General features: G+C 37.9%; 2 protein-coding genes across 7 annotated transcripts in view; one reads left to right on the top strand and one right to left on the bottom strand.

The window, feature by feature from the left end:
- Nucleotides 1–19,088, top strand: part of SNAP23 (synaptosome associated protein 23) — a 33,294-nt gene extending 14,206 nt beyond the window's left edge. Inside the window, exons 2-8 of the mRNA XM_024732362.1 lie at nucleotides 3,965–4,066; nucleotides 4,639–4,680; nucleotides 5,214–5,262; nucleotides 6,010–6,127; nucleotides 15,082–15,240; nucleotides 16,314–16,458; nucleotides 17,652–19,088. Of these exons, the coding sequence (XP_024588130.1) occupies nucleotides 4,010–4,066; nucleotides 4,639–4,680; nucleotides 5,214–5,262; nucleotides 6,010–6,127; nucleotides 15,082–15,240; nucleotides 16,314–16,458; nucleotides 17,652–17,717 (636 nt within the window). The 5' untranslated portion in view covers nucleotides 3,965–4,009 and the 3' untranslated portion in view covers nucleotides 17,718–19,088. The remainder of the gene's footprint in view (nucleotides 1–3,964; nucleotides 4,067–4,638; nucleotides 4,681–5,213; nucleotides 5,263–6,009; nucleotides 6,128–15,081; nucleotides 15,241–16,313; nucleotides 16,459–17,651) is intronic.
- Nucleotides 4–27,918, bottom strand: LRRC57 (leucine rich repeat containing 57). Of its 6 annotated transcripts, XR_003001417.1 has the most exons (9): nucleotides 27,840–27,861; nucleotides 27,493–27,598; nucleotides 27,249–27,387; nucleotides 26,310–26,578; nucleotides 23,813–23,998; nucleotides 23,018–23,180; nucleotides 17,180–17,311; nucleotides 7,276–7,533; nucleotides 4–190 (listed from the first exon to the last, which is right to left on the bottom strand). XR_003001417.1 is itself a non-coding variant. In XM_024732359.1 (6 exons), the coding sequence occupies exons 2-6, from the start codon at nucleotides 27,574–27,576 to the stop codon at nucleotides 23,139–23,141; spliced, it is 720 nt and encodes a 239-aa protein (XP_024588127.1). In that variant the 5' UTR covers nucleotides 27,577–27,598; nucleotides 27,840–27,861; the 3' UTR covers nucleotides 22,208–23,138. The 6 variants fall into 6 exon arrangements, 3 of the variants coding, with proteins under 3 accessions (XP_024588127.1, XP_024588129.1, XP_024588128.1); XR_003001416.1 differs by lacking the exon at nucleotides 4–190 and having other exon boundaries at nucleotides 6,141–7,533; XR_003001418.1 differs by lacking the exon at nucleotides 4–190 and having other exon boundaries at nucleotides 6,141–7,530.
- Nucleotides 27,919–27,931: the final 13 nt, after the last annotated feature.

Raw genomic sequence — 27,931 nt, 5'->3', positions numbered from 1 at the left:
GAAGACATGTGGATCTCCTGTTGATTAAGTTCTGAGTCCTTTTTACTTTGTATTCTTCTTCCCAGTAGTATTATTTTCATTTTCTAAATTAATGTAGATATTTTTCAGGTTCTAAATTATTATAAAACAGATGAAAGCCATGATTACTCTGGTCTTTCTAGTTCTTCCTTCAGTTAAACCATCTTTGAGTCTGTGGAAGAGATAAGATTTCATGGTATTACTATAGAAAGTATCTGAAATTTTGAAATGAGCCATCAGGTAGAGTGCTTAGCCTATATTCTTATATTCAACAGTTCTCATATCTTATTAAGGGGTGGTACATCCAACAGTAAGACTATTTACCAGACCATGAGCTAGCCTTGGTTTCAGAGTTGATCCAGCCTTGAATAATAAATCTGCTCTTTACTCAGTCACCTTGGGCAAATTACTTACTTAAACTGAGCCTTAGTTTCCCCACCTATAAAGTGGTATAACAGACATAATGACATATATAAATAACTTAGATGGTTATATGATACATAGTACATGCTCAGTGAGCATTTCTTCCTCCCCTCTCCCCCCAAGGTTTATAATAGAAAAGAAATTAAGAAAGATAACTAGGAGTCTGCTAGTAAGCCCAAATGAACCATAGTAAGGGAAATAGGATGTAAAGGCAATGAGAAAAATCTTGCATTTTCATCTCAAAGGCACACATGTAGCGTAAGTTCCCAGGAGCACTGGGAAAATGACACAGATATTTAATCTATTGGGTTATACCTAAGAAAAGTAAGTTTAATGGAATCTTTGTGTCAAGTGATGTTTCATTTTTCCTTCCCTTCCCCTTCTCTAATTCTCTTTACTCTACCATTCTGGATAGGCTTTCCTGACTGCATGAGAAAAACTTCTGGAGATAATAAATACGAGTAAAGCTATATAGCTAGTTCTAGCTTGCACCCTGCCTGACACTTCTGAGCAGTTTAGTAAAGGCTAAAATAGCCTAGGGAGTATTATTCTTTGTCTCTCTTTGGCCTTCCCCTTACAATTCTGCTTTGTCTCACTTACTCCCATTTACTATAATAATGTGCTCAACATCCTCAAAAATCCAGAGTAGAGAAGTCTTAGGCAGCTCTGTCCTGATATCAGCATGCCAAACATGTGAGAACTTTACAGAAGTCTGTTTCTTGTTTGTGTGTCATCTGCTCAGGGAGGGAAAAAAAGAAGTACTAGGCAGCACTTTGAGTTCACTTAAAAGGTGTGTCCTAAAACATGGCACCACTGCTATGCCAGGAGTGACTCTTCACATCTGCTTCCCAGCTATATCTGCCTTTTTTTTTTAATCTGCCTTTTTGATAATTAAAGGCAAGGACTCTTGGAATCTTTAAGTTTGACAGAGGTCAGTTTTACATTCAAGCCTCTCTTTGAACCTACATGGAGTTTTGCTCATATTTACTAGGAGAATAACAAATATTGACTTGTAATTGGCAAGAATCACTTCTAGGAGTAGAATTACAAAATTATACAGTTTGAGAGATCTGAGCTTCCTTACTCCCAAAATATCTTCCTACCCATAGTATACTATATCGGAAAACCTAATTGGGATGTCATTTCCAGATACTAACTGATTAGTGTGTATTGCTTTTCTTAACACTTTCTGCTCTGTGGGGCATTTAGGAGTTTCACGTGAGAGGGACAGATAACTTTGGAGCGTACCGCCTAGGAAGGACAGGCTTTGAAAGGAACCTTGTGTGGGAAAGCACAAGACTGCCTGGGCAGGCAGATGGGGATATTATAGAAAGGAAAAGCATACAAAAACGGTGGGAGGGTACAAAGCAACTTCCTTTTCTTTTTATAATTACAACTATGAAAGACTGACAGAAGAGAAACTGTAGCATAATCATATGTGTGATTAAAGCTAAAGTCTCATAAACAATTAGCAAGGTAATAAAGCATGTGGTTCTGTTTATGCTTATATCTAATGAATGATCAGTTCTTAATTTAAGAGAGGCCTTTATATCTTGATTATGTATCTTAGTATATGAACCTTTTGGCAGAGCCACAGTCCTACTATGGCATACAAGCTATGAGATTAAATTTGCAAATTTTGGCAATTTAATAATTTTAATAACAGTAGTTTTATGAGCATTAATGTCTTTAATCAAGGCTCAAAATCTTAATTAAATCCTGAAATGGTTAGCAATGACAGTAGAATTATAAACAAGGCTCTAAATGTAATGCCTTCCTGTCCTAGGAATGGGATATTGTCGCTTTTTGTTTAGATGATTCTAATAAAAGTGTTGGTTAGCTATGGATGTGACTAAAAATATCTGTATGTGACCAGCAGGCCATTCTAAATCATACACATGTAATGGCAATTTTTGGTTTGTGGTTCTAGTGTTTATTTGAAGGCTTTGTGCTACTATTACATGTAGCTTTGTTTCTAAGATCCACTTAAATGAGCGTACATCTTGTTTTTCTACTTATTTGTTCATTCAGCACACATTTACTGGGGTACAAACTGTCAGATCCTGTTAGGTGTTAGAGGTACAAAGATATAATAAAATCCTTTCCCTCCAAGTGTTCAGTACTAAGACGTTAACAAAGTTCCCTGCTCGTCAGTGAGTGTACTCCATGGCAGGATTTCTCAACCTGAGCACTTTGACATTTTGGGCCAGATAATTCTTGTTGTGGGACTGTCCCAAGGAGCATTATAGGAGGTTTAGCAGTATCCCTGGCCTCTACCAACTAGATGCCAGTAACATTACTCCTCCTTACCACCCCCCCCCCCAACTCCTGGCAATCAAAAAATTCTCCAGACATTGCCACATGTCCCCTGGGGATAAATCCAGAATGTGAACCACACTTTTATATGTGTCATTGACAAAGGGCTTTGGTAAAATTGGTTTTCAAATTTTTAATAACGAAGCTAGCAAATGTAATAAAAAGAAAACAACCTAGGTAAGTCACACAGTGCTTATTACTCCACATGACTGCTCAAAGAAGAATACTATACAACAGTGTATCGCTGTTAATATTAGAGAGCAGGACTCTTGGAATCTTCACCTATTAAAAGTTTTGTGTTTCAGTTTGAATGTCTGTGAGATCACTTCCTGAGTTACTATGAGTTACTAAGTTACTAAGTATAGAAGAATAATTGTACAGTTTCTTAGGGACTTCACTAAAATAACAAACCATACAGTAATTGGAATCTGCTGTGGCCTCTCCCATTGCCGAGCACAGGCTCCGGACGCGCAGGCTCAGCGGCCATGGCTCACGGGCCCAGCCGCTCCAAGGCATGTGGGATCCTCCCGGACCGGGGCACGGACCCGTGTCCCCTGCATCGGCAGGCAGACTCTCAACCACTGCGCCACCAGGGAAGCCCAGGGAGAGTCTACTCTTAATAAAAACTAGGTCTTTTCTGAGCTCTCTGTATCAGCATTATCCTTTTCTTGTTAAGAATGAAAGTATTTCATTTTTTCCAATGAGTAGCCTGGACAACTGGCACATTTTTAGAATGTTTCCTGTGCTTTGCAGGCACAGGACTTTGAATTTGTTACTTTACTAATGGAACACTACCTAACTTCAACTTCTTCACCTTATCGCTTTTCCATATTCAGACAATGTACAAAGAACATTGTACAACCAGGAATTCATTTTAATAGTTTCTTGAAGCTTGTCTTCTAGTAATGCCTTCCTTCTCAAAGTAGAAGGACCACTTTCCTATTAGAAACAGTGCTTCACTGGAAGTCCTGAAACCTGAGTTTTAGTTTCACCTCTGGTAATAACTAGCATTTAAGCATTTCCTTACCATCTCTCAGCCTTAATTTCTTCACCTGAAATATAGATAGATAGGTAGATAGATAGATAGACAGATAAATAGATAGGGATAAAGATAGGCTATTTTACCGTGTTTTCCAAGTATCCTAAATTCCATAAATATATACTCTTTGCTCAAACAAACTTGTTTTTTGTGTCCTTATTCTTACAGAATATCCACATTTCAGTTTCTCCACCTATCAAGTTTTAATTCATCATGGATAATCTGTCAGCAGAAGAAATTCAGCTGAGGGCTAACCAGGTTACTGATGAGGTAAAGGTTTTACTTGGAATAAGTAATAATTCTCTTTCAGTTTTCACAGTGGAAGGATGAGAGGACCTTCTTAGAAGACCATTTTGGCTTCTTCCTAGTCTCTTTATATCAAAGAATGCATTTGCTCTAGAGCACCATTACTAGCTCCTTATTTTTTCAACTCATCAAAAAGCTAAATAAGTGAAAACAATTTGTATGGTTTTTTTGTTTTTTTTTTAGTCATTACTGAACAGTTACTTACAACAAAGATACTCTAGATTTGAGGAATTCTGACATTTAATTTTAACAGAATTTTCTAATATCTGTGTAATATACCTAGATTTCTGCTTACATTAAATTTTTTATAAATCCCATTAACTTCACCTTCCAAATTTTCTCTTAAGGACCATCTGGTAGGAAGAAAGTAACCAAAATTATAGTAATAAGCTTTCTCTTTTTGTTTTAAAGGGAGAGGTGAATGGGCTGGCAATCTTTAAAAATAGAGTAGCATTATGAATATGGCCTGTGTTCAGATTTTGGGCGGCGGGGGGGGGAATTGTTGTAGAATGCTGAAACTCTGTGTTTTTTCCTAGTCTCTGGAAAGTACAAGGAGAATCCTGGGTTTAGCCATTGAGGTAAGAAGGTGTTTAATCATCGAGTTAAGTATAGTAACTGTATAGAAGGGGTTCTGATAGCACAGGCTGGAATTACTGTTAAGAATCAGAAGGGTATAGCTGATTCACTTTGTTATAAATCAGAAACTAACACACCATTGTAAAGCAATTATACCCCAATAAAGATGTTAAAAAAATTAAAAAAAAAAAAAAAAAAAAAGAATCAGAAGGGTATTGTATCAATAAGCTTTATTATTTGAAACCAGCAATTGCTGAAATTGTCAAACCATGCAGTAATGGGCCTTTTTTGTTTTTCTAATTGATAGTATTGGAATATGACAAGGAAGACAATTCACCATGAGTCTGCGACTTATTTTGGGGGGTTAATATGTTAAAGTGTGTTGGTTTGGGGAGATTAGTTTCCTCTGTAGCTCTAGTCCTCTGAGAAACTTAAGTTTCTAATGATTCTCTCTTGCTGTTTTTCAGACTTTGTAGGTTCTGTTTCTGTTTTGTTTTTATTTTGCTGTGCTCTCAGCATTTTTCCCTTCTTTTAGTCTCAGGATGCAGGAATCAAGACTATCACTACGCTGGATGAACAAGGGGGTGAGTTGCAGTCATTGGCAGAAATTCTTGATTTGATTTAGGATGCCAGAAAGCCTTTTCAAATCAGCCGTGTATAAAATTAATTAAGCCTTTGGGAGTACCTTCCCTTTGTAAGATAAGAGTGACATTTTACTTCTTTTCTGCTGATTTGAATTATATCATGTTTGTTGCCTATTTGAGGTGGGGGCCACAATACCCCATTGTATACCAAGTATTTATTATGTAGCAGGGCTTATTGTGTGTATTGGTCGTACATGAACTAGACATTATGATATTTTTGCATCATTTTCAGAAATCAAGTTAAGTCCTTAAATAGGTCAGATTCAGGCAGGCTTGGAAACATTCTGTTTGATTTGGCCCTGAGCAATCTGGTCTAGTTTTTATTAATCTTATGACAGCCTTCAGGTTTTGAGCCTATCCAATAATAGAAATGCTGGGGATCTGGTCTAGTCACAGTACACTTAATTTGGTTGCAGAAGTGATGTCTAAACCAATCCTCACATGCTCCTATTATAAATTTCTTTAGAACAAATCTTTCCACAGTCAGAGGCTAGGTGCCCCAGGATCAGTATGTGAAAGACTATTTTCATTCTGGACAGTCTATAATACCATCTGGCCCTGATACAGTCACTGTGATGGGTTATTGGTGGATTCGAGGTTAAAGTTTTTGCTGTTCCATCATAATGGCGTTTTCTGGTTGGCACCGAGAATGTAACACAAAATGTAACTTCCACAACTTATTCTTAGAACAACTAAAACGCGTAGAAGAAGGCATGGACCAAATAAACAAAGACATGAGAGAAGCAGAGAAGACTTTAACAGAACTAAACAAGTGCTGTGGCCTTTGTGTATGCCCCTGTAATAGGTGAGTTGATAAATCAAGACCTTTTTCAAATAAATCTAAAGTGAGAGCACACCCCTCCCCACTTCCCAATAAGTACGACAGGGCCTAAATAAGGAACTTTGTTAGATCAAGTGAAGCTGTTTCTCCTTCAGTCAGATCAAACTTTTTGTATAAATGGGCATGTTCACTGCAAACCATCGCTTAAATTTGATCAATCTTTCGATCAAGTCCCAATTTCATTTTTTAATAATACAAGAAAAGGTTAGGAAATATACATCTGGGTAATACAGAGCAGGATAGAATTAGTGTCTTTTCCCTTCAGATAAGGAGAATTCATAAAATATATGTTCTGTGGTAGGCACATGAGGGATGGTCAAGGGAATAAAGGACTTGGATCCTGGCTTCAAAAGACTTACCATGTGGTTGGCTATATGAGAGAGAATAGCAAAAAGTAAGAACTATATAAATCTAGGGCTAGATCATGTGATATCAACTGAGGCTAAAGGTATAGAACTGATAAAGGTTGGTTTGGAGACCATCTCATAGGAGAGCTAGGACTTGAGTTGGGCTCTGAATGACTAGAAAGATCTGGATGGACATGAAAGAAGTGGGAAGACATTTCCTGTGGAAGATTTAATTTAAATAAAGATTACAGAGGAGCTTGACTTAACTGTACTACATGATTCATATAGATGAGAAGTGGAAAATAATACATAAGTGGGCAATAGAGGAACTTTGAATGCCAGCCTAAGGGGTTGATTGATTGGAGTGGAGTATATAACCGCACACCAAGAAACTAGTTAGGAACCTTTTGTAAACTAGGCCTGTGGGGTATAACTTTATCATCAAGATTAGAGAGAAAAATGTAAGTCAAAAAAATTCATGTTAAATCAACTGATTATATATCAAACATGAAGAAGGAAACATTAAAGAAGACTCTGAAGATTTGAGGCCTCTAGTAAACTAGGAGATGAAAAGTCTTCAAATTATTTGTGTATAGTGTATGAGATTATACTTGACAGAAAGGAATTCATTCTTTTTAGTGACTTTATTATTAACATTTAAATTCTCTACTTAATCTTGGATAATACAAACTCCATGGTGTTGACAAAAGTACATGTATTCAGACAAAGATGAGGAGTCATTAACAAAGCAACTTTGAACTTTACCTTTGGCTGAAATGACGTTGTCTGGAGATTGAGTGACTATCCTTTCTGCTGAGAGTATTCATTTTTAAAGAGCTTTGTAAGCATTACTGCTTCCATCCAGTTGTCTCAGCTGGTGTGGTAAACCAAAAATGAGATACGAAGGTTTACAGACTCTCAGCATTTGTTTACTCCTCAAAGGAGTTAGGAATGGAGGAGGTTTTGCTCTGTCATGCTTTCAGATAAGTGTTTCATGTGACAGCATTCTCTGTGCCATTTCTACTGGAGAAAATAGAGTTAAATTACTTGTTGGTCAACTTTAGTGTTTGTTTTGGGCATAAGAAGCTAAGAAAGACAAGTCTATTGACCTGTTTAGACCTTGGTTGACTCTCCAAAAGTGCATATTTTAATAACTATGACCTGCGAATCAGGGTTTAGCAGATTACTTTCAGCAAACAAGTTAGAAATGCACAGATTTTTTTTAATCTAAACTCTTTTTTTAACTATGTTTTGCAAACTTACTTGCACTTTTCTCCTATGTTCTATGTACCCTCTTGGAAGAGGGGAAAAAGTAAATGAACTTCATTGAGATACGTATTAAGAGAAGAGCAAGGAAGAGGAAGTCCTCCCTAGAACCTAGAGCAAATTATCTCTGATGAGTAGGAAGAGCAGGGAATAAGGTGGTCTGATATCATAAAAAGTGGGAAATGGAGCTACATAAGTATTAATTTTATTTTTCTTTGTGTACGCAGACAAGCATAGGCAGGATTTTCTTGGACAGTCTGAGAGAGAAGGTAGAGTATGGTCCTGAAGCAGTCCGTCGTCAGCCTCTAACCTCAGCAGAGCCCTTTCCTAGTGGGTCAAGAGAAGAAAGCACTTCTTAACAGTTGGAATCAAGGGGCTCCTATAACAGAACACTTGTTCTCTGAAGAGGAGAGAGTAGTGTTTCACTTTAAATATTCCGATTTTAATTGCCTCCCTTCCATCCATCTCTCCTTTACACCATTGAGTCCTTGCCCTCTGTGGTATCTCTTGTCCTCAGCTTTATCTATTTTCACTCCTGCCAGGGGCGTGATCTTTCTAAGCTTAATCTGCTAATCTGTGTTTCAGTTAGGCTTATCATATAAATAGCCATAACATGAGCTTCTGAAAGGCAGAGACGGTATCTTAGTCTTCTGTATAAAGCTAGTACTAATTCTGGTACTAGTAACAACAACTCAGGTCCACAGTCTCTTATCTGCCATTTAGAAATCTAAAAAACTCTGAAAGCCAAAGGTTTGTTTTTTTCGGAATGTAGTGCCACAACTTATTAATTAGGCTACGAGATGTAACCTGAACTGAAGCTATTTAATAGTCTTTATTACACTTAGCATAAATGTTAATCTGTTTCACTGCAGAAATATTGATGTATGTGATTGTGTGGTACTGCTCAAAATGTCTCACATCCAAAGGTTTGCATGAGAGTTGTGAGCCTGTATATTAATTTAGGCTCTTACTATCCTGAGCACTTTAAATTTAATCCTTACAATACCCTTAATGTGAGATAGTTCCTCTTATTATCACCATTTTACATATGGGGAAACAGAGGCATAAGGAGGCTACACTAACAAGTGGAAGAGCTGAGATTCAAAACCAGGCTGCGCCCTAGTTTTTTTTTTTTTTTTTTGAGCCCTAGTTTTTAACTGTATGCTACATTGCTTGACTGGCAAGAAAAGAATGAACCTTTTTGCTGTTGCTTTTGTTAGATGTATTACTATATAGAAAATGTCTTGAGTAGATTTGTTCTTTGAGATTTCTTTTTTTAGTAGTATTCATTAAAGCCATATCAGTAGATCTTTTTCTAATAAGACATGGAAATAGCTTCACTTAACAGAACCCTATATTAGAAGTGAATTTTAATTTTAGCTAATTCTTTTTAAAGGACTACTAGAATTTGAAAACAGACTACCAGGATTAAACTTTAAAATTGTGAATAAATGTCATTCTTTTAGCTTGCTACTATTTGAATCCTAAAAGCAAAATAGAACAAATCCTTATTAAAAATCCTATATCTTTGTCAGTAAGTTTGGGGTTTTTTTGTTTTGTTGTTTTGGCCATGTCACACTGCTTGCGGGATCTTAGTTCCCTACCAGAGATCGAACGCAGGCCCCTGGCAGTGAAAGCGCCGAGTCCTAACCACTGGACCTCAAGGGAAGTCCCTTTGTCAGTAACTTTGATAAGTTGTAATTCTAATTAACGAGTTTAAAAAGAGGCAGGTTTAAAATGGGAAGTCTCAGAATAGTAAACTGCCTGATGTCCCAGTTTAACCATTGTCAGACAAAGTATTCCTCTGTCTTAACCTGCCTCTCTTCATTCTGTGCTTAAAATGTCAAACATATTGGCACATAGTTTGAAGATACGTTGGTATTTCTGGACCACTTACTAGAGAAGTTGAAAATTGGTACTACAGGTTTTATACTATTGAATCTTATGTCATATTAAAATGTAAATATTCAACTCTGATTAGTTAAAATAAATATTGAATTACTGTATTTTAGTCAATATTTGAGTGCTTCCTCCATCCTACTCACTGGAGATACAAAGTATTTGCCTTTTCTTCATGTTAATTTTCATAATTTTAGGACAGAATATCATCATTCAGACATTCTTAGGAAAAACGAAGTATGCTCTGGTTTAAATAGTTTTCATGTTTTTCTTTTTATCTAGATTCTCAGATGTTGGTTGTTTCTATGAAACTAGGCAGGAATTTAAATGCATTATGCTTTGAAAACTAAACCTGTTTCTGTTCTGTTTGATTGGGATTCACTGTTTTCTGCATTTCATTCTCTCACCTAATCTCTTCCTTTCTAATACGCTTACTAAAAATGAAGATTTAACATCAGAAGCTGAGCTCAGTAACTGATCAAAGGGAACTTTAAGATGCAGTCTTGTGGCGCAATTTGGGCTGTTAACCTGCTATCTAAAGGTGATGCTTCAAATGGCTTTTCTGTGCATGTGCATGGATATTGTGAATGGTAGAGACTTTTAAAAGCTGTGCTGTGGTGTGTAATGTAAAGTGAATTTGTTCTTGATGAGTGCTGTCTGCCAGAAGACGGATTGATGAAAGGATCTTAATTTATAATACCACCCTTTGACTAATGGCTCTGATACTAAGTTTTTACTAAAAAACACTTAAGATTATAAAAGTAAAAACACACCTAAAGTTTCCTAAGAAGTTTTAAATAGGTTGATCTTTGTAGAGAATTGCTGCATTCTAGTTCTGATCAAAGGTAAGGGAATTCAGGCTAAATACATAGACTTTGATTTCAGCTTCCTTTCTTCTGTTAAGTTTTCCTACTCCTTTCTGGTTCCAGAATCAATATTTCCTCTCTTGAAGTATTGCTTCTAATGATTTTGGATTCCCCATGATTTAGGCCACTACCAAATTGAGGAATTAACTGCCAATGTAAGTCATCTTAAATGCCATTTGGAACAAGGTGGGATATAAATTTAAAATGTTGCCATATCTAGTTATCTCCTTTTTTTAAATAAGGGTTTACCCTCTTTATATATATTATCATCTGTTCCATAATACCTATTATGTCATGTGTTAGCTTGCTGTGGTTTCATATTGAATTAATGCAGAGCTAACTAATCTTAATTTTTTTATGGAAGTTAACCCTCTAGTCAGCCTACTGTTTATTATAATGTTTGACTCTTTAATTTTGGATCTTTATGGGGACTATGAATACCATGGTTAAATGTTAGAAAATTGTTTGATTTCTACCCTTTGTTTCTTGCCCTTCTTTTTCTTCTTTCCTATAACCTGATCACCTCTCTCCCCCACCTCCGCCCCCCAGCTTGGGCTTTCTTTTTGCTATTTTATTCAGTTAGTACTAATGTTGACAACCAAAACTCAAAAAAGAAATTGTTAAAGTTACTGTGTTCATATCCTGATACTTGTTTTCTATATTTATAGCAGCTTCTTAAGGGATATTTCAAATTCTTATTTCAAACATGCCATTTTTGAATGTGATATTTATCTGAAAAAATTTAGTAGTTAAAGATTATTAAACTCTTCAAAACTGACAGTCGGGGTAAATCTAACTTTCTAGATGGAGTTCTTAATTGCATTAAAATCTGCCACAAATTTGCTTAAGCATTTTATTATGAAATCTAATTTCTTCCCAGAGGGGCTGTTAATTTTGTTATGCAGAAGAGTTCTGTTGCAAATCAGAACCATTTCTTTCTTACTGTAGACCAGAAACAACCCTGGCCTAGATGTCTTTTTATATAGCTATATTCCAACTATATTCAGCTGCTTGTAGATCTCAAAGCTAGGGAATGTTAATGGGCTATAAGAATAAACATGCCAATTGGTAATCTGTGCAATTAAAGACATGAACTTTTAACTAAGGATCAGGTTGAGTTGAAACCAAAGAACAAAAATATTTGTCTGGGCTTCCCTGGTGGCGCAGTGGTTGAGAGTCTGCCTGCCGATGCAGGGGACACGGGTTCGTGCCCCAGTCCAGGAAGATCCCACATGCCGTGGAGCGGCTGGGCCCGTGAGCCATGGCTGCTGAGCCTGCGCATCGGAGCCTGTGTTCCGCAATGGGAGAGGCCACAGCAGTGAGAGGCCCGCATACTGGAAAAAAAAAATTGTCTAATGCTTTACAGAACAATTTTACATCTATTATCAACAGCTCTGTGACTTATTAAGTACTGTTATCATCTTAGTTTTACATATAAGGAAAAGATGCTCAAAGATGGAAGTTTGCATAAGGTTCTGTAGCTACTGAATGACAGGTCTAGGATTGGGATTCAAGTCAATTTACTCTAAATCTTGTGGCTTAAAAAAAAAAACCTTGTGTATACATTCGCTTCCTCCAGATTAATTCCTCAGTGTCCCAATATATAGTAATACTAAGGTGTACTACCATAGTAATCTAAAATATTCCTTGTACAACAGATTAGAAGTCTCTTAGAACACTGTTTCTCTTCCCTGGTTGGGCAGCTAAATGATCTATTGAATTTAAATAAAATCCTAGTTACAACAGAAGATTCCCAGGCTCCATCTGACAAAAATTGAAGTAGAATTTTCAGAATGTAGCCTGAAATACACATCTGTGTATTCAGAATCATCCAGGTCACTTTGGTGCTCAGTCAAGTTTAGGAAATACTACCTTTTAAAGTACTTAAGACCCTTTGAAGGAAGACAAATTAGATTAAAACCATTGTTGTTTTTATTAGATACTCAGCTATCTGACAATGCCCTTAAAAACAGGTGTCTTTAAGGGTTTTACAACTCAGTGGGAGAAGCTCCAGGGTAACAGCATGTGGCAGGACCTTGAGCAAGCAGAAGGCATTATTACCTGGAGTAGAGGTGCTGAAAGAGACATGGAACTATCACAAGGATGAAGATATGAAATCAACAGCATATAAAAATCACTGCTTTATAAACATGCAGAGCATGTCAAAACTGCATGAAAAAGTAGTGCAGAGATTTTTTTCCCCAATCCATTTGAAAATAAATGTGACAATTCAAGTCAGCTTTTTGTACCTTTTCCCCTTGATATTGGAAGAACATCAAAGATCCAGTCCTCTTAAAGGGAGAAGGGTTTGATAACCAGTCTGATTCTTTATTTATAAACTATACTTTAATTGAACCTCATTCACAATATCATGTTAAGACAATTCGTTTGCATCTTATGCCCCTTATATCTAATTGAAGGAAGAATTCTCAGAAGTTGAAGGAATTTCAAATATTATTTCTTAAGGTTGAGGTGGTTGGAGCATGTGTATATCCCTTACTAGACCAAGAGCTCACAAGTCTGTCCCAACCCAGTGCTTCTGTGCTAAGACTCTCAGAAGCACAGTGTCTTATTATTTAGTGACATTAGAATTCCAGCCTTCAATCTTTGACCTGTTTTACAGTCTAACATCCTGATAAAAGCCTCACTTATATTACTTCTATTAATATTTCTGGTTAACTTTCTGATAAACTTATATGTTGTTTATTTTGCTTGGTTGCTATTACTCTGCTTCAGAATTTTGCCCGAGACCCATCTTATTAACAAAGAATACACGTAAATGGGTTTTTTACTAAACAGAAATTATTTATAAATATTAATTTAAATAATGTGTATATCAGGGACTTCCCTGGTGGTCCAGTGGTAAAGAATCTGCCTTCCAATGCAGGGGATGCGGGTTCGATCCCTGGTCAGGGAACTAAGATCCCACATGCCACGGGGCAATTAAGTGCACATCACAACTACTGAGCTCGTGTGCCTCAACTAGAGAACCCGCATGCTGCAAACTACAGAGCCCACGTGCCCTGGAGCCTGCGCTCCACAACTAGAGAAGAGAAAACCTGCACGCCACAACTAGAGAGAAGCCCGCGCACTGCAAGGAAAGCTCCCGCATGCCTCAACGAAGATCCTGTGTGTCGCAACTGAGACCCGATGCAACCAAAAAGAAAAAAGTAGTACTAAATAATGTGTATCCCACCTTGTTCCAGGAAGGATTTAACATGGCTTATTAATAACTAAATAGATTGATTTATTAAACATATAGTACCCTTTCTGTGGCATTGATGATTAAGGTCTAAGATCCAATTCTAGGTTTGCCAAACATGAATCCTCACAGGATCCTATTAAGAAAGGAGCCACTGCTTTCCTAAAATCTCTCCTTTGCTTTTGCGATTTCAAAACTTCCTCATTAATGTATCATGTGGAATAAATCAGAAACCAATGTTATAGCCATATACTACTTTGTTTTTGTTTATAGAAAAGCAAAAACTAAAATTGTGTGAGTGGAAACTTTACCTAGCCAAATAATCAGTAAGAAAAAGTTTTATTTGTGTTTTTTGTAATAGCCACTTAAAAGTCATTTTACTAGGTTCTTTTTCTTGCCATTTATACCAGTTCAAATAGTAAATCCCATGGTAAAATTCTGGCTTTGGCTGATTTTTAGCTATGTCAGTTAATCTAAACATATGCTTCTATTTTTAAGAGGCTTGGATTTAGGATCTTTTTTTTTTTTTTAAGGTGTAACAGTAAACTCTTAAATGAAAAAGTCCTAAACCAAAGGATTTGTAACTGGTACCATTGTAGCCAAGGAACTCATTCATTGCCTTTCCTTCATAATGTTTGTTTCTTAAGAAACCTTTCTTAAAAAAAATTTTTTTATAATAACTTTTTAAAAATTTTATTTTTTTATACAGCAGGTTCTTATTAGTTATCCATTTTATACATATTAGAGTATATATGTCAATCCCAATCTCCCAATTCATCACATCACCACCACCCCCAAAGAAACCTTTTTTAAAAAATTTAATGCACAATTCTAACTTTAAAAAACAGATCAGCTGAAACTACTACAGTTTAAGTAAGTGAGCAACTGAGGTCTAAGTACTGCCCACTCAGCCTTCTTTCTCTTCCATCCTTTATCAACATCTGAGATGCTTCCAAGGAACCATTAAGGCATCCCAGAGCACCTTTCCTAAGGAATTTTTTTCCTAGTGTCCATTAACCTCTTTTCTAGAGAGTGTCAGAGGCTAGGAGAACCTGAAAAATCAAATAATTACATTTTGGTACTTGCTAACTGCTCAGTGAAGATTTGGTGGAAGTAGTTTAACCTTTAAAAAAATGTTTTTAATGTCAGTGGGCTTACACAGTTCATCTTTTTCCTATGCCAGATTGTGATGGAGCATAGTGTAGATAATCTAGATCTAGCTGCATGTAGCTTTTATTCTAAGGGTGCTAGGGCATCCCTAAGGTAACAAGCACTAATAATGTCATTTCTCCCTCTCCTGCTTTTTGGTATCTCTCTACACTCCTGACTCTTATATAGGACAAAGAACTTTGAGTCTAGTAAAGTCTATAAGGCAACATGGAGAGATGGTGGAGACAACTCTCCTAGCAATGTAGTATCTAAGCAGCCAGGCCGAGTGACAAATGGTCAGCCTCAGCAAGCAACCACAGGAGCAGCCAGCGGCGGATACATTAAACGGTATGCCAGCTCTTCCCGATATTTTTTTTATTTTCCTAAATGAATGGCTCTCTCTGGAGACTGGGTGTAATTATGCATGAACCCCAACTTATTAATTAGAAATAGCATTTATTCCTTTTTTTTTTTTTTGGATTTAAAAAAAATTTTTTTTTGGCCACACAGCATGTGGGGGTGTGTGGGATCTTAGTTCCCCGACCAGGGATCGAACCCGTGCCTCCTGCAGTGGAAGCGGGGAGGCTTAACCACTGGACCACCAGCCTTCTGACATTAATATTTGCCTTCTGACAAAATGGTGACTGGGATTGTTGACATTCAAGGATGGATTAACTTTTCTTTGTAAAGTACTTTCCAAATTATTCAAGTAATCATGTTTTACTTCTGTAAATAAGAAGATGTGTTTTAAAATGTATCATCTAGAGTAGGAGTCGACCAAATCCCTATAAGGATATCTGTAAAAGGTCAGATAGTAAATATTTCAGACTTTACAGGCCATACAGTCTCAGTCACAACTACTCAACTGCTCAACTCTGTTGTAGGGTAAAAGCAGCCATAAACAATATATAAACAAATGAGCATGGCTGTGTTCAAATAAAATCTTATTTATAAATTCAGAAGGCAGGCCAGATTTGGCTTTGGGCCAGGATTTTGCAACCCTTATTTTAGAGCAGTAGTTCTTTAGACCTAAGCATGCATCAGAATCACCTGGGAGGTTTATTAAAACACAGATCGCTGGGGTCCCTTCCAGTCTCTGATTGAGGAGATCTGGAGTGGAGTGTGAGAATTAGCATATTTTCATGTCTAACAAGTTCTCAGGTTATGCTGGGAATTACACTTTGAAAAACCACTATCCTAAAGTTATTTCTTAATCTTAAATGGCTTTAAGATGTTGTGCTCTCTTGGATTAGTCTTTCCATTTTTACTATGGAATGTTTCCCAAGAATGGTAACCTGCATCTGTTGGGTCTAACACTTGCTGAGGTCATTTTGGTTACTTATTTTTATAAAAACTAAATCCAGATTCACTCCATTTCTAATTCACCCCAAAGTACTGAATTAACTATCTTTTTGTGATAGTATAACAAATGATGCCAGGGAAGATGAAATGGAAGAGAACCTGACTCAAGTGGGCAGTATCCTAGGAAATCTAAAAAACATGGCCCTGGGCATAGGCAATGAGATTGAGGCTCAAAATCGACAAATAGAACGGATCACAGAAAAGGTAAGAGCTTTTTAGTGCCACAGGAAAATGGGACATCCGGTATAGTGTTTATTAATAGACATCTGTGCTAGATGCTCTGGGGGAGAACAACAGAGATAAGATCCTGTCCTCACAGGCCTTGCAGTTTTGATGAGTTCTAACACATTGAAAAACAATAGTCAAGTCCTCCTGTCTCTTACTCAACTGGTTCATTTAGAAACCAAGACCTTGGGACGAAGTGGTTTTATTTAAAATTTCACACATGAAGCTCACAATCTCCTCTAACCTTTCTGTGAGCTGTCGGGTTTTTTTTTTTTTTCCCCCCTGAAAGAGCGAGTTAGCTTTTGGAATTTTATTTTGTTAACTAATAACAAATTAGTAAGTTCCTGAATCTTCATCTCATGAGTCAGTAGGTAAAAATCAGTTCTGCAGAATGGTTCTCATGGGGGGGACACACAAAAACAAGAGTAACAAAAAAGTGTGGTTGCTATTTTTTACTTCATATGATATAAAATATACTGAAATTGTGTTGTGTTTGGTGGTGTCACATCTAAAAGCTGTTCTTATTTATTGTTACTTCATTAAAATCTCAGTATACTTTAAAGGTTGGGGTAAGTTTTTCAGCTTGGCTTTCTGTTTAATCACTTATGATGGATTTCATTGAGGCAAATAATGGTTCATAAGATGTTTTCAATGCTGTTATGTGGGTTTAGACTACATATTACCCATCATTTTAACTTACATATTGATATGGATGGTGATACATCTGTTCCACAGATCTTGGGGTAGGTTATTTCAGTCTCTGGGTGAGAGCTAGGCTAGCTCCAGATGAGATTCTATGATTCAGTTCAGGGGACTCCCGCAAGGTCCAGATCTATAGCAGAGAAGAGCATTATATTTTCACTGCATCTACATGCCATTGATTATAAGATGCATCCTAGTTTCAGACATGTTAAACTATGAAAAAAAATGTTATAGAACTCATGAAATACTGGCAACTTCTTCTGTTATATCTTTGTCATGTTTATACACCCAGGTTTTTCCAAATGAATTTGATATTCTGTCACTTCTTGCCCAAAATGAGTTTTGTAATGTGGCTTGGACTATTTCCTGAATTTTCTCAATGTGTCAGTTACTCTAAGTACATGAAATTTAACGTTTATTAGAGCAGCTTACCTTGTGAAGTAATGCTGGTATATTTTTCTTTTTTCCAGGCTGACACCAACAAAGATCGTATTGACAATGCCAATGCCAGAGCAAAGAAACTCATTGACAGCTAAAGCTACTGCTCTACTTCTTTATCATTTATTCACTTCCCTAGCTCCTCCTTCAAAGTCATTACCTTTCCAGAGTTTGAAATTTTGGTTCCACACTCTTCTAATCGGGAGATGATGTGGAAGAAGATCTAGGAGTAACAGCCCCCCTATTCTTTTATTTTCTCTTTTTCCCTTGAGGGTAGACTGCGGCTTAGTTTTCCTTCTAGTACTTTCTTTCTCAGTCCATACTCTTAGGTTGGTTTTCATACATCATATATAATGTTATTTTTCATTCTCTCCATTTACTTAGCAAGTTCTTCTGCTTTGAAACTTTGGAAGCATTGCCAAAGACAGCCATGTAAAAGGCTGGGGGCAGTAGGGGCAGGCACAAGGAGGAGAGGCAAGAGATAAGAGGTTGTTACCTCAGTAAAACCTGCAGACCCTAAAGCCAAAAGTTGCATAACCACAGTGAAGATCTAGTTGGGTTTAATTTCTGTTTAAGTTGCAGTTTTTGCCAGTTTAGGCCAATGCTTGGTTTTGGAGCCTGTATACACAATATTTTTGTTATACATCACAACTTTGCAACCTCTGCTTCAAAAAACAGAGTGAGTTTTCTTAAAGTGAGCTTAATTTCTGAACTCTTGGTGGTTCATCTATGTACATAGATTCTATGATCCCATTTCATATTGCACCATATAGGAACACATGGTATAAATGAATGGCTTTTTATTTTCATATTATTAATAGTATCATGGTCCCATTACAGGCCTATTAACCTCATAAATGTCATTAGTCTTTGAAGAAAAAATATGTAAATATGTATATATATTATGAGAATTTCTCTCTACAGCAGGGCTTAAAATTTTTTGGAAAAGTTTGACAAAGTATATCACGTGAATTCAGATTTACCTCAATGCCAAGAATTGTTTAGATAGGAAAAAAGAAACTTGTTTTGATCTCAGGTAGAAAATGGTTAGATTACTTTGAGTTTTATGTAGCTTTAAACTTTTTAAAAACTAGAATTTATTCTGTTTAAAAATGATTTAGAAAATTATGTCTTTGGTTTACTTATTGATGATTGCACTATGATTCTCTTAGCTTTTTGGATTCAACTTCCAGAATCACATTTGCTTAGATCCTGAACAGTGTTATAAGAATCTGATTGGTATTTGTCACCTTTATTTAAAAACTAGCTTCTGCACACTTCAAAGCTATTAATGTCGATTGGTTTGACCAATAACCACTGTTTGATCCTTACAATTAAATTTTGTAACTAACTAATGGAACTGTTTTTTCAAATAAGTGATGTGCTTCTGTGAGTACTTTTTGGGGGGTGGAAAGCAATAATTTTGTCAGCTTTTATTTGACAAACTGAATAGAGCAAAGATCCATAAATCAAAAGGCACTCCAACAAACACCTGACTTTATTAGCACCTTTCCCATTTTCATTGGAAATATAGGACTTTTCATTGCTATGATTTGTCATGAGGTTCATTTTAATCATTACTAGTTGTTTTATTCATTTGAGCTTATAATACACTAGCGACTGAAAGCGTTTATGAGTGAAAACTGCAACGCACTTACTGGAGGAGATAGAGTTAACATGGGAACTTTCAAAGGCTGAAAAGGAAAATATTTATAGTGAGATTTAATTAGGCCTTCAGTAATAGAAATGCCACATGCCAGAAAGGAGTAGTTTGGCAGGTGGTAGTAAATGTGTGTGTATAATAAGAAGGTATAAAATACTGGGGGCTGTTCTATACTTAAATATCCTTCCTAAAAGCGTTAAAAAAAATTTTTTTAACACTATTGTGGCTGAAGGAAATAGTTCTAAACATACCAGTATGCTGTTCCAACAGTATAATTGGTTAGAAGTGTGAGCTAAGGCACCATATTGTCTGGATTTACACTCTAGCTCTGCCACTTGCTGGCTGAGTGACTATAAAACCATTTCTGTGCCTGTTTCCTTGTGCGTAAAGTGGGATTAATGATTCCTACCTCATAGAGTTGCTGCGAAGACTTAATGTGGTAATGCATGTAAAGCACTTAGAGCAGTGCCCAGCAAACGTAAGAGCTTATTAAATGATAGCTGCTATTCTCTCTAGAGTGGAGCTCTTTTTGGGTCAAGGATCTCTTCGCGAATTTGATGAAAGACAACACAGCCTATCTCTCCAGAGAAACAGACACACAAACACACACACGTGAATCATGCATAAATGGGTCTTGAAAGCCCATCCATGGATCCCAGGTTACATATTTTTTCAAAGCTTCTGCTACTGAGAAAAGAGGAATGAGGACCTAGAACTTAGGCTCATAATACACTAGAAATAGAAGCTGTTGACTTAAAAGTCTTCTCCTGTGACACTGTCTGGAAACTTGTTTCTATTACTTTTGAAAGGTAGTGACTGAGGTGGTTAGCACAAGCTCTGGAGTCTGACCAACTGTGTTCAAGTTTTGGTTCAATCATTTACTAGTTTTGTGACCTTGAGCATAAAACTGACCTATAATTAAGGAGTTAAACATTATTCTCCACTGAACTTAATTTTTTTTTTAACAATAAGCTCCCTCTTCAGGTTTCTGGTCTTATAATGACAGTGATCTTTATCCCCTATAGTTGTGCCTGTTTTTTTCTTCTTTCACAGTTTTAATCCATCCTTTGTTTACCACATTTCAACTCTAGATCTTTTCATGTCATGTATGGATTAGGAATCTCCCCTTAACTTAAACTTCTACTTCCCAGACATCCTATACTCAATTGCTCTTAGAATTAGTTTCTTTAAACGCTATTCTTTAGGTTACTCCCTTACTAAAATCCTAAGTTATCCCAGTTACATTCCTAAGCATACTTATAGTTTTCAGGTTGATATTCAGGTTCCTTATTCTCTACTCATTTGTTTTTCATCCTAATGTAGAGTTTGCTCCAAGCCTTCCATTTCTGTACAACTTGCTAAATTCTATTTTAATGTTTTACAGGTAAAATAAATAGCACCATTTATTGAGCGCTTACTCTGTCATAGGCACCATTCTAAGTGCTTTTATGTATCTTTTCACCAAATCCTCATAACATACATGAGAGGTAGGAGGTGTTTCCCCATATTATGGATGAGAGTAAGTTGCTCAAATTCATAAAGCTAGTAAATGATAGACTTTGGATTCAAATCAGGATCTTTCTGACTCCAAGGCCCATGTTCTTACTCAGTATACTACACTGACTTCTAACCAAGCTCTAAAAGAAGGTAGGTGATTTAGAATCTCAGTCTCCAGACCTCAAGTCAACCCACTTTATTAGCTCATATTTAAGTCTAAATACTTGTGTACTATATCTTTGGGCATATTACTTTACTTAATCCCTGCCCTCAAGTAGCTCAGTCTAGCAAGAGGCAGATGAATACAGAATGTGAGAAATGCTGCCGTAACAGATGGAGCAGTTAATTCGGCTTAGACTTCTCAGGAAGGGGCTTAGACTTAGAAAAGGAGCGTGTTAGTAAGAGAGGGCATTCTGACTGAACAAACAATGTAAAGACAGTTAAAGGAGACAGATGTTGTACTGTGGGTTTAAGGAGCAGAATAACCTGGTAAGACTGGGCAAGTGAATGAGAGTGAAGAGAGGGTATCTGGAAACAAGGCTGGGTCCAAGTTGTGAAAGTTAGCCATCAAAACGGGATTCTCATAAGGGTAGGGACTTTTAAAACTCCCATTAATAAATGTCTTGGGACATTTAAGTTATTTAATTTATAAGTTCTGATTTATTAGATAAGTACTGATAAAATAGAGAAATGTTCAGTAGATCAATAAGATTAAGCATTAAACAAAGTTTATAAAAAACAAAATTCAATTGGTAATGTAAACTGGCACCCCCATCCCTCCCCAGTTGAGAAACAGAGAATAACATGGGAAAAAGAGAACCCCTAGACCAGATTTAAGGTCAGAGAGACTTTCCTCATATAAACACTAGGCTCTTGTGATCTCTTGACGTAATGGTTAAACTAGGTTTGTAAAATGAGAACTAACAGTACATGGTAAATGACAGCCCCTTGGCTAAGACAAAACATCAGAAAACAGCAGAGTTGTAGCTTTCTAAATGTTCATGCCAGTAACAGTCTGAAAAAATCTACTTTTATAGCTTCAGTTTCTCTTAATAAGCATGGTTTCCAGTACCACAAAATGTTTTTAAGTCACATGAAGGCATTTCAGTACTCTTGCAACCCGAACAAGAACATAAAACATTTCTTATCAGTTTACTTTCAAACAAAGGGCCATTTACAGGTTAAAGTTCCCCTGTCGTCTTACTTTAAAGGATTAACCTTTCTTCCAGCCATAGTTATTAAAAAATCTTTAGTATATTCTCTCATTCAGAGAATAAATTTGATAAACATAAGTTGTTGTAAAATACTGTAACAGTAGCTTTTTTTTTTTTTTTTTTTTTCCGGTACGTGGGCCTCTCACTGTTGTGGCCTCTCCCGTTGCGGAGCACAGGCTCCGGACGCGCAGGCTCAGCGGCCATGGCTCACGGGCCCAGCCGCTCCACGGCATGTGGGATCTTCCCAGACCGGGGCACGAACCCGTGTCCCCTGCATCGGCAGGCGGACTCTCAACCACTGCGCCACCAGGGAAGCCCCTAACAGTAGCTTTTTGGTAGGTAATTTGATTATTAGAGTTCTAAATACAAAAAGATGACCAGAAATAAGAGACTGTTTCTAACAAAGCTTCAGGAAAATCTTGATTATTAAAACCCTTGTATCTTAAAAGTTTTGCATACAGTTTTAGCTCTTCAGAGCCCTCTATCAATAAGGCACCTGCAATAGTAAAAAAAAAAAAAAATTGCTACTGCAGCCTTGGGAACACCTCTTAGTGTTGTGTTGTTGCTTCTCTGACAAAGTACACTTTTAATCAAGAGTCATACCTTTATGTACATCCTAAATTCCAAGTATAAACATTGCAATTGAACTAATGGACTGGAGTAAAATCATAAATCCTTAGATTAACCATAGCAGCCTCTCATGAATTATTTGAATTTCATAAAAATATGAAGTGTCAACACAGGGTGGAATGGCAAATGATTTTCTGAAAGCTCGCACATTGAGACACATGAAATTTCAAGCTGTTGTGTGGAGCTATTCTGGTACCAGGCAGCATCCCCTCACTGTATACATAGCAACTAGCTACTGGGTTTCTCAAAGCCCAACAAATGATGGTTTCAAAGATCAACATTGTCCTTTGCCCTATCCATGACTCAAAATGGAAGCGTCTTCCTGTGTTTGATTCCCTTTAGCTTATTTGAGATGAGCCCTGGAAAGGAAAAAGATCACTGAGTGAAATATAACCTCCTGGAATATCATCTCCTCACTGCAGATATCCTTGACAACAACAGGAGCCTTTCATTCAGCCAGATTGCAACAGGTTCCAAGTCAGTGTCCTGTATGGTTCACATGCTCCTGGAGAACATCATGCAAACTTCTTCTTGGTGGCTGTGAACCTCTCCATGTACTGAAAATCATGAAAGAATACATGTGTTATTTTTCCCTGAGCAAATAACTAACTTATTGGTTATTTAGGATTTCATGATTTTTTTTTTTTTTTCCGGTACGTGGGCCTCTCACTGTTGTGGCCTCTCCTGTTGCAGAGCACAGGCTCTGGACGCGCAGGCCCAGCGGCCATGGCTCACGGGCCCAGCCGTTCCGCGGCATGTGGGATCTTCCCGGACTGGGGCACGAACCCGTGTCCCCTGCATCGGCAGGTGGACTCTCAACCACTGTGCCACCAGGGAAGCCCATCCTTTATGTTTTTATGGTCCTTCATTTCCTACAAAATCTACCTATTCTAGATGCAAATTTAAAGCACATGGTTTTGTGGGGTGTTTTTTTCTTTCCTTTATATCTTAATAGGACACCTATCAAAAGAAAAAGATGCTTTACAATAAGCTCTCTAGAGAAAAATATCATCTTGGCACAATACCATTTGGCTGATTCTCAGAACCCACCTCCAAAATGGAGAACAAATCCTTATTGACATAAATGGATTATACATACATCCCGTACCTAGAAACACTCGTGTGAGTTACTTCACCTTTCTCTTCTCTGGAGCAGTGATTAGAAATTCAGAAGTACACTAATACATACCTTATCATAGCCTTCCAGTTCTCGAAGTTTCTTTATTTCAAAAAGGTTGCCTTCTACAGCAAGCAGACAGATCTGGGAATCACTGAGGATGCTCTGTGGAAGCATACTGAGCTCAAGACAATTCTCCTCCAAACGAAGAACTTTAAGGCGAGGACAGCAAGATATCTTCACTGAGATCTGAGCTATCTATTGAACAATTTATAAAAGGGATAATAGGAAAATGTATAAGCACTGTAATGATTATTTTTTACTAAATTAAAAAATCTTTACTTGACTATTTGTCCTAGTTCTTTCTTCTACCACCTCCATTTTCTCACTACCCACTCACTCCAGAAGCCTCTTGTGTTATCCAGCTTCTGTTACTACTACACTTTTTTGGGGAAAAAAAACAAATCTTTTTTGAAGGTCACCAGTGGCTTTTTGGAAACAAATTTTTCTGATAATAAAAGCACTGTTCATTATAGAAAATTTGAGAATCATACGAGGTTAGAGAAAAAAGTTACCTGTAATCCATCACTGTAAACATTTTGGTACAATTACTGCCAATCTTTTACGTGTACATAGATGCCAACCACTTTACTGCCAAAGTCAAGGATTCGTTGCCCTCATTCCCTGTTGCATTTGACTGTGCTATCCCTTTCTTGAAACTGCCACTTCTTGTACCTAAGTGCTGTGTTTTTCTTCCTATCTTTTGAATTATTCCTGATTTTTGGCTTCCCTTCTTGATTGTATGGACATTTTTCAAGCAGCAGTCCCTAATACTTAATATTCAATCTTTCTAAACTTTCTCCTAGAAAGCTCATTCATTCTCTTTTTTTTTTTCTTTTTTGCGGTACGCAGGCCTCTCACTGTTGTGGCCTCTCCTGTTGCGGAGCACAGGCTCTGGATGCGCAGGCTCAGCGGCCATGGCTCACGGGCCCAGCCGCTCTGCGGCATGTGGGATCTTCCCGGACGCGGGCACGAACCCGTGTCCCCTGCATCGGCAGGCGGACTCTCAACCACTGCGCCACCAGGGAAGCCCTCATTCATTCTTAAAGCTATCACTTCTTTTAAGCTATCTATCTACATTCATTTCTGCCCACCTCTATTCCACTCCTATGTCTCTGATTTTTAGTAAAACACATTGGATGTTTCACCATCATAACCCACTCAGCATGCCCATTCCCAATAGCACCACTCTTCTTTTAGGCTCTTGAGCTCAATACCAAGCAGTTATCTTTGATTCATTCAGCTCTTCTGCCCTTTAAATGCTCCAAGCCACCTAGTTATATTTACTATGCCTGGTATCATCTCAGACCATCACCTGGGACCTTGTTCAAACTGCAAATTCTCAGACCCTACCCCAGACCTACAAAATCAGAAACAATGAGTGTGGAGCCCAGTGATCTCTTAACCAGCTCTCCAGGTTATTTTGATGCACACTAAAACCTGAGAACCATTGATTTAAGGCAGCATAGGTGAATGTGGAGCAAGTGCTCAATTTGCTTAACAAGTTTTTTCCAATATTTTTCCCCAAATACTCAGAATTTTTTTCCAAAAAGCTCAAGAACATACAAGAATATCCACTTTAAGGAAAAGATAAAGCCAATCTCATTCAAGACTGACTGAATTTCATCACAATGTAAGGTCAGGACATTCTAGAACAGTTTTGTCCAATAAAACTTATTGCAACTAGTGGAATGTTCTATATCTGTGCTGTCCAATATGGTAGCCACTAGCCACCTATGACTGTATTGAGCCATACTTGAAATATGGCTAGTGCAACCGAGGAACTGAATTTTTAAGTCTAATTTAAATGAATTTTAATGGCCATGTGGCTAGTGGCTACTGTAATGGACTCTGCAGATCTAGAAGCATAGACACTAGAAAAACTAAAGACCACCCAGTCTCACTATGATCAGTGTTTCATCATTTGTGCCTTATGTCTAGACCAAAGATTGTTTCTCCAGTCAGATATGTGTTAACCAAAGAGTTTCTGAAGTTATGGAAATAAATTTCAAATACTGCAATTAAAGCTGTCCAACAATCTCCAAAAATCCTACCACTGATGGTTTTTCCGCAAAAGCAGGACACACACTTGACAAAGATGTCAGCAAAAGGACAACTGAATGAACTCTGATGTCCAACTCTGAGAACATATGAGTTTAAGCCTCTTTTCCACTCTATCTTCCTGACATAGCTCCTTGCTAGAGGATTAGAGGTATATTTGAGGATGATCTGAAGAACTCACAGTTTGTGAAACAGAGGTTTAACTTTTGAAATTGCCTCACCATGTTACCTATCCTACCCTCCAAAAAACACCTACACAACAAACACACCCAGTGTCTCAACTAACTTCATGGCACTTTGGGCTTTGTAATTAGTCCAGCCCATAGAATATACCTCTCTTCTAGCCTCTGATACCCCTCTCCATGATTACAGTTTAGAGAACAATTGTTTATTCAGGAGACCGTAAACCCACATACATGCTGTAGAAAAAAACCCTTAAGCTCTAGACCTGGTTCTGGTTGAGGTTGAGTTCGATGACCTGCAGCTCCTGCACTGTGTCAGGTATGCTCCGAATTTGGTTCTTGGAGAGATCCACTACATCCAGGTGCCGTAGGTTACAAAGTTGGGATGGTAGTGCTCTCAGCTGGTTCCCAGAGAGGCTCAGGGTCTTAAGGGCAGATAGTTGCCCAAAAGTAGATGGCAGCTCTCTCAAGTGATTGTTGTTTAGGCTTAGTGTCTCTAGTTTTTTCAGATTGCATAACTCATCAGGAAGGACAGCTGGCAAAGAAAAATTTAAAAACCTGAATCCAATACAGCTGAAAAACACCTTTGATGAAGTTTATAAAAACTGTACGGCAGTCTGTTATGCCTCTTGTTAATATACATAGGCATTTCACATGTTGTGCCATTTTTAAGTATTGCATTTTTACCAACATCGTCTTCAGAAGGTGAGGGTGCCATCAAAATTCAGGAAAGCATTATGTGTATAATAGGCTCCTTTTGTGAAGGGGCCACTGCACAATCCCACAGCAATTTTGTGGGATTTGGAAGGCCCTCTCCTTCCCATCCCATCCGCCCTTCCAAATTAGCAGCAAAGTTAGCTCTGCTTACATTACAACCCAAAGATGGTCCCTTTCAAGTCCAAATTAACCTCCTACCAATCATTACACCAGGAGAGGAGGCTTATATATGTAATTACAAGAGATAGAAAGCTTCAAGGACTCTGACATTCTTCTGCATCTTGAGCTCCTGAACAGCTTCATAACAACAAAAATCAGCTTGTAAGAAAAAAAAAAACACCCTTCTTTTTCTTTTGTAAGATTCTGATACATTTATTTGAAAACCAGTTTAATAACATTATAATCGTACTCCACACTCTATTCCAAGAGAAAAACCACCCTTCTTAACAGCTGATAACTAGCAAAATTCCCAGGCGCAAAAGCCATACTCAGTTTGTTGTTGTTCAAGGACAGGCTCTTCAGCAGAGTGAACTTCCCTATAATCATAGGCGGTAGACTCTCGATCTTGTTGTTGGACAAGTCGATGGTCCTGAGATTGCTTGTCAGCTTCTGCAACTCTGAGGGGAACTGAAGAAAGGGGGTCTCAGCGCGGAGAATCCCTTACCTATTAACTTCACCGCCCGCCGTCCCTCTCCCTTTAAATTCCCTTGGTCGGATCCCTCCCAGTCTCACCTCGGTCAGCCCACGGTCCTTAAGCTGAAAGACACCAGTTTTCTGCGCGGTTTCCACATGAGCGCGGAGGGCACTGTTTCCCATCCTAGCGCCAAGGCTCGGGTCTCTGCGAGAAGGAAGAGCAGCTGTCACCACTCGGCCCTGCACCCAGCCACCCCGTCGGCCTCCCGGCTAGGTCTCAAGCTCCAGCTGTCACCTCCTGCCGATCTCTGGATCTTGGGGGCCAGCTCAAGAGTGGCAAGGAAGAAAGGGAAGAACACCAGGCCCCGCCGCTTTTGCAGCTGTTCCAAGGCTAGACGCCGCTAGGAGCCTACAGAGGATCAGGGATCCCCGAACTCGCCTCCTACCCCTCAGCTCTCAGCCGTCTCCGCAGGGTAGGACCCGGGACCCGCGCTCGCCTGGGATGCGCTCCCTAGGCTTCCGCCGGGGCGGAAACGCC

The sequence above is a fragment of the Neophocaena asiaeorientalis genome, unplaced genomic scaffold (genome assembly GCF_003031525.2).
Source record: "Neophocaena asiaeorientalis asiaeorientalis breed wild unplaced genomic scaffold, Neophocaena_asiaeorientalis_V1.1 scaffold119, whole genome shotgun sequence".
In the NCBI taxonomy this organism is placed as follows: domain Eukaryota; kingdom Metazoa; phylum Chordata; class Mammalia; order Artiodactyla; family Phocoenidae; genus Neophocaena; species Neophocaena asiaeorientalis.
Note: the sequence above shows the minus strand (reverse complement) of the source record. Positions and strands in the feature narration are given on the sequence as shown.

What these genes read in the sequence shown, in the direction of transcription:
- LRRC57 (XM_024732361.1), bottom strand. Translation starts at nt 27,576, where the DNA reads ATGGGAAACAGTGCCCTCCGCGCTCATGTGGAAACCGCGCAGAAAACT. An exon ending in CTTGAACAACAACAAACTGA is followed by an intron (nt 26,579 to 27,248) that starts GTATGGCTTTTG and finishes TTTCTTTGCCAG; the next exon opens with CTGTCCTTCCTGATGAGTTA. An exon ending in AACTGGAAGGCTATGATAAG is followed by an intron (nt 23,181 to 23,812) that starts GTATGTATTAGT and finishes CATGATTTTCAG; the next exon opens with TACATGGAGAGGTTCACAGC.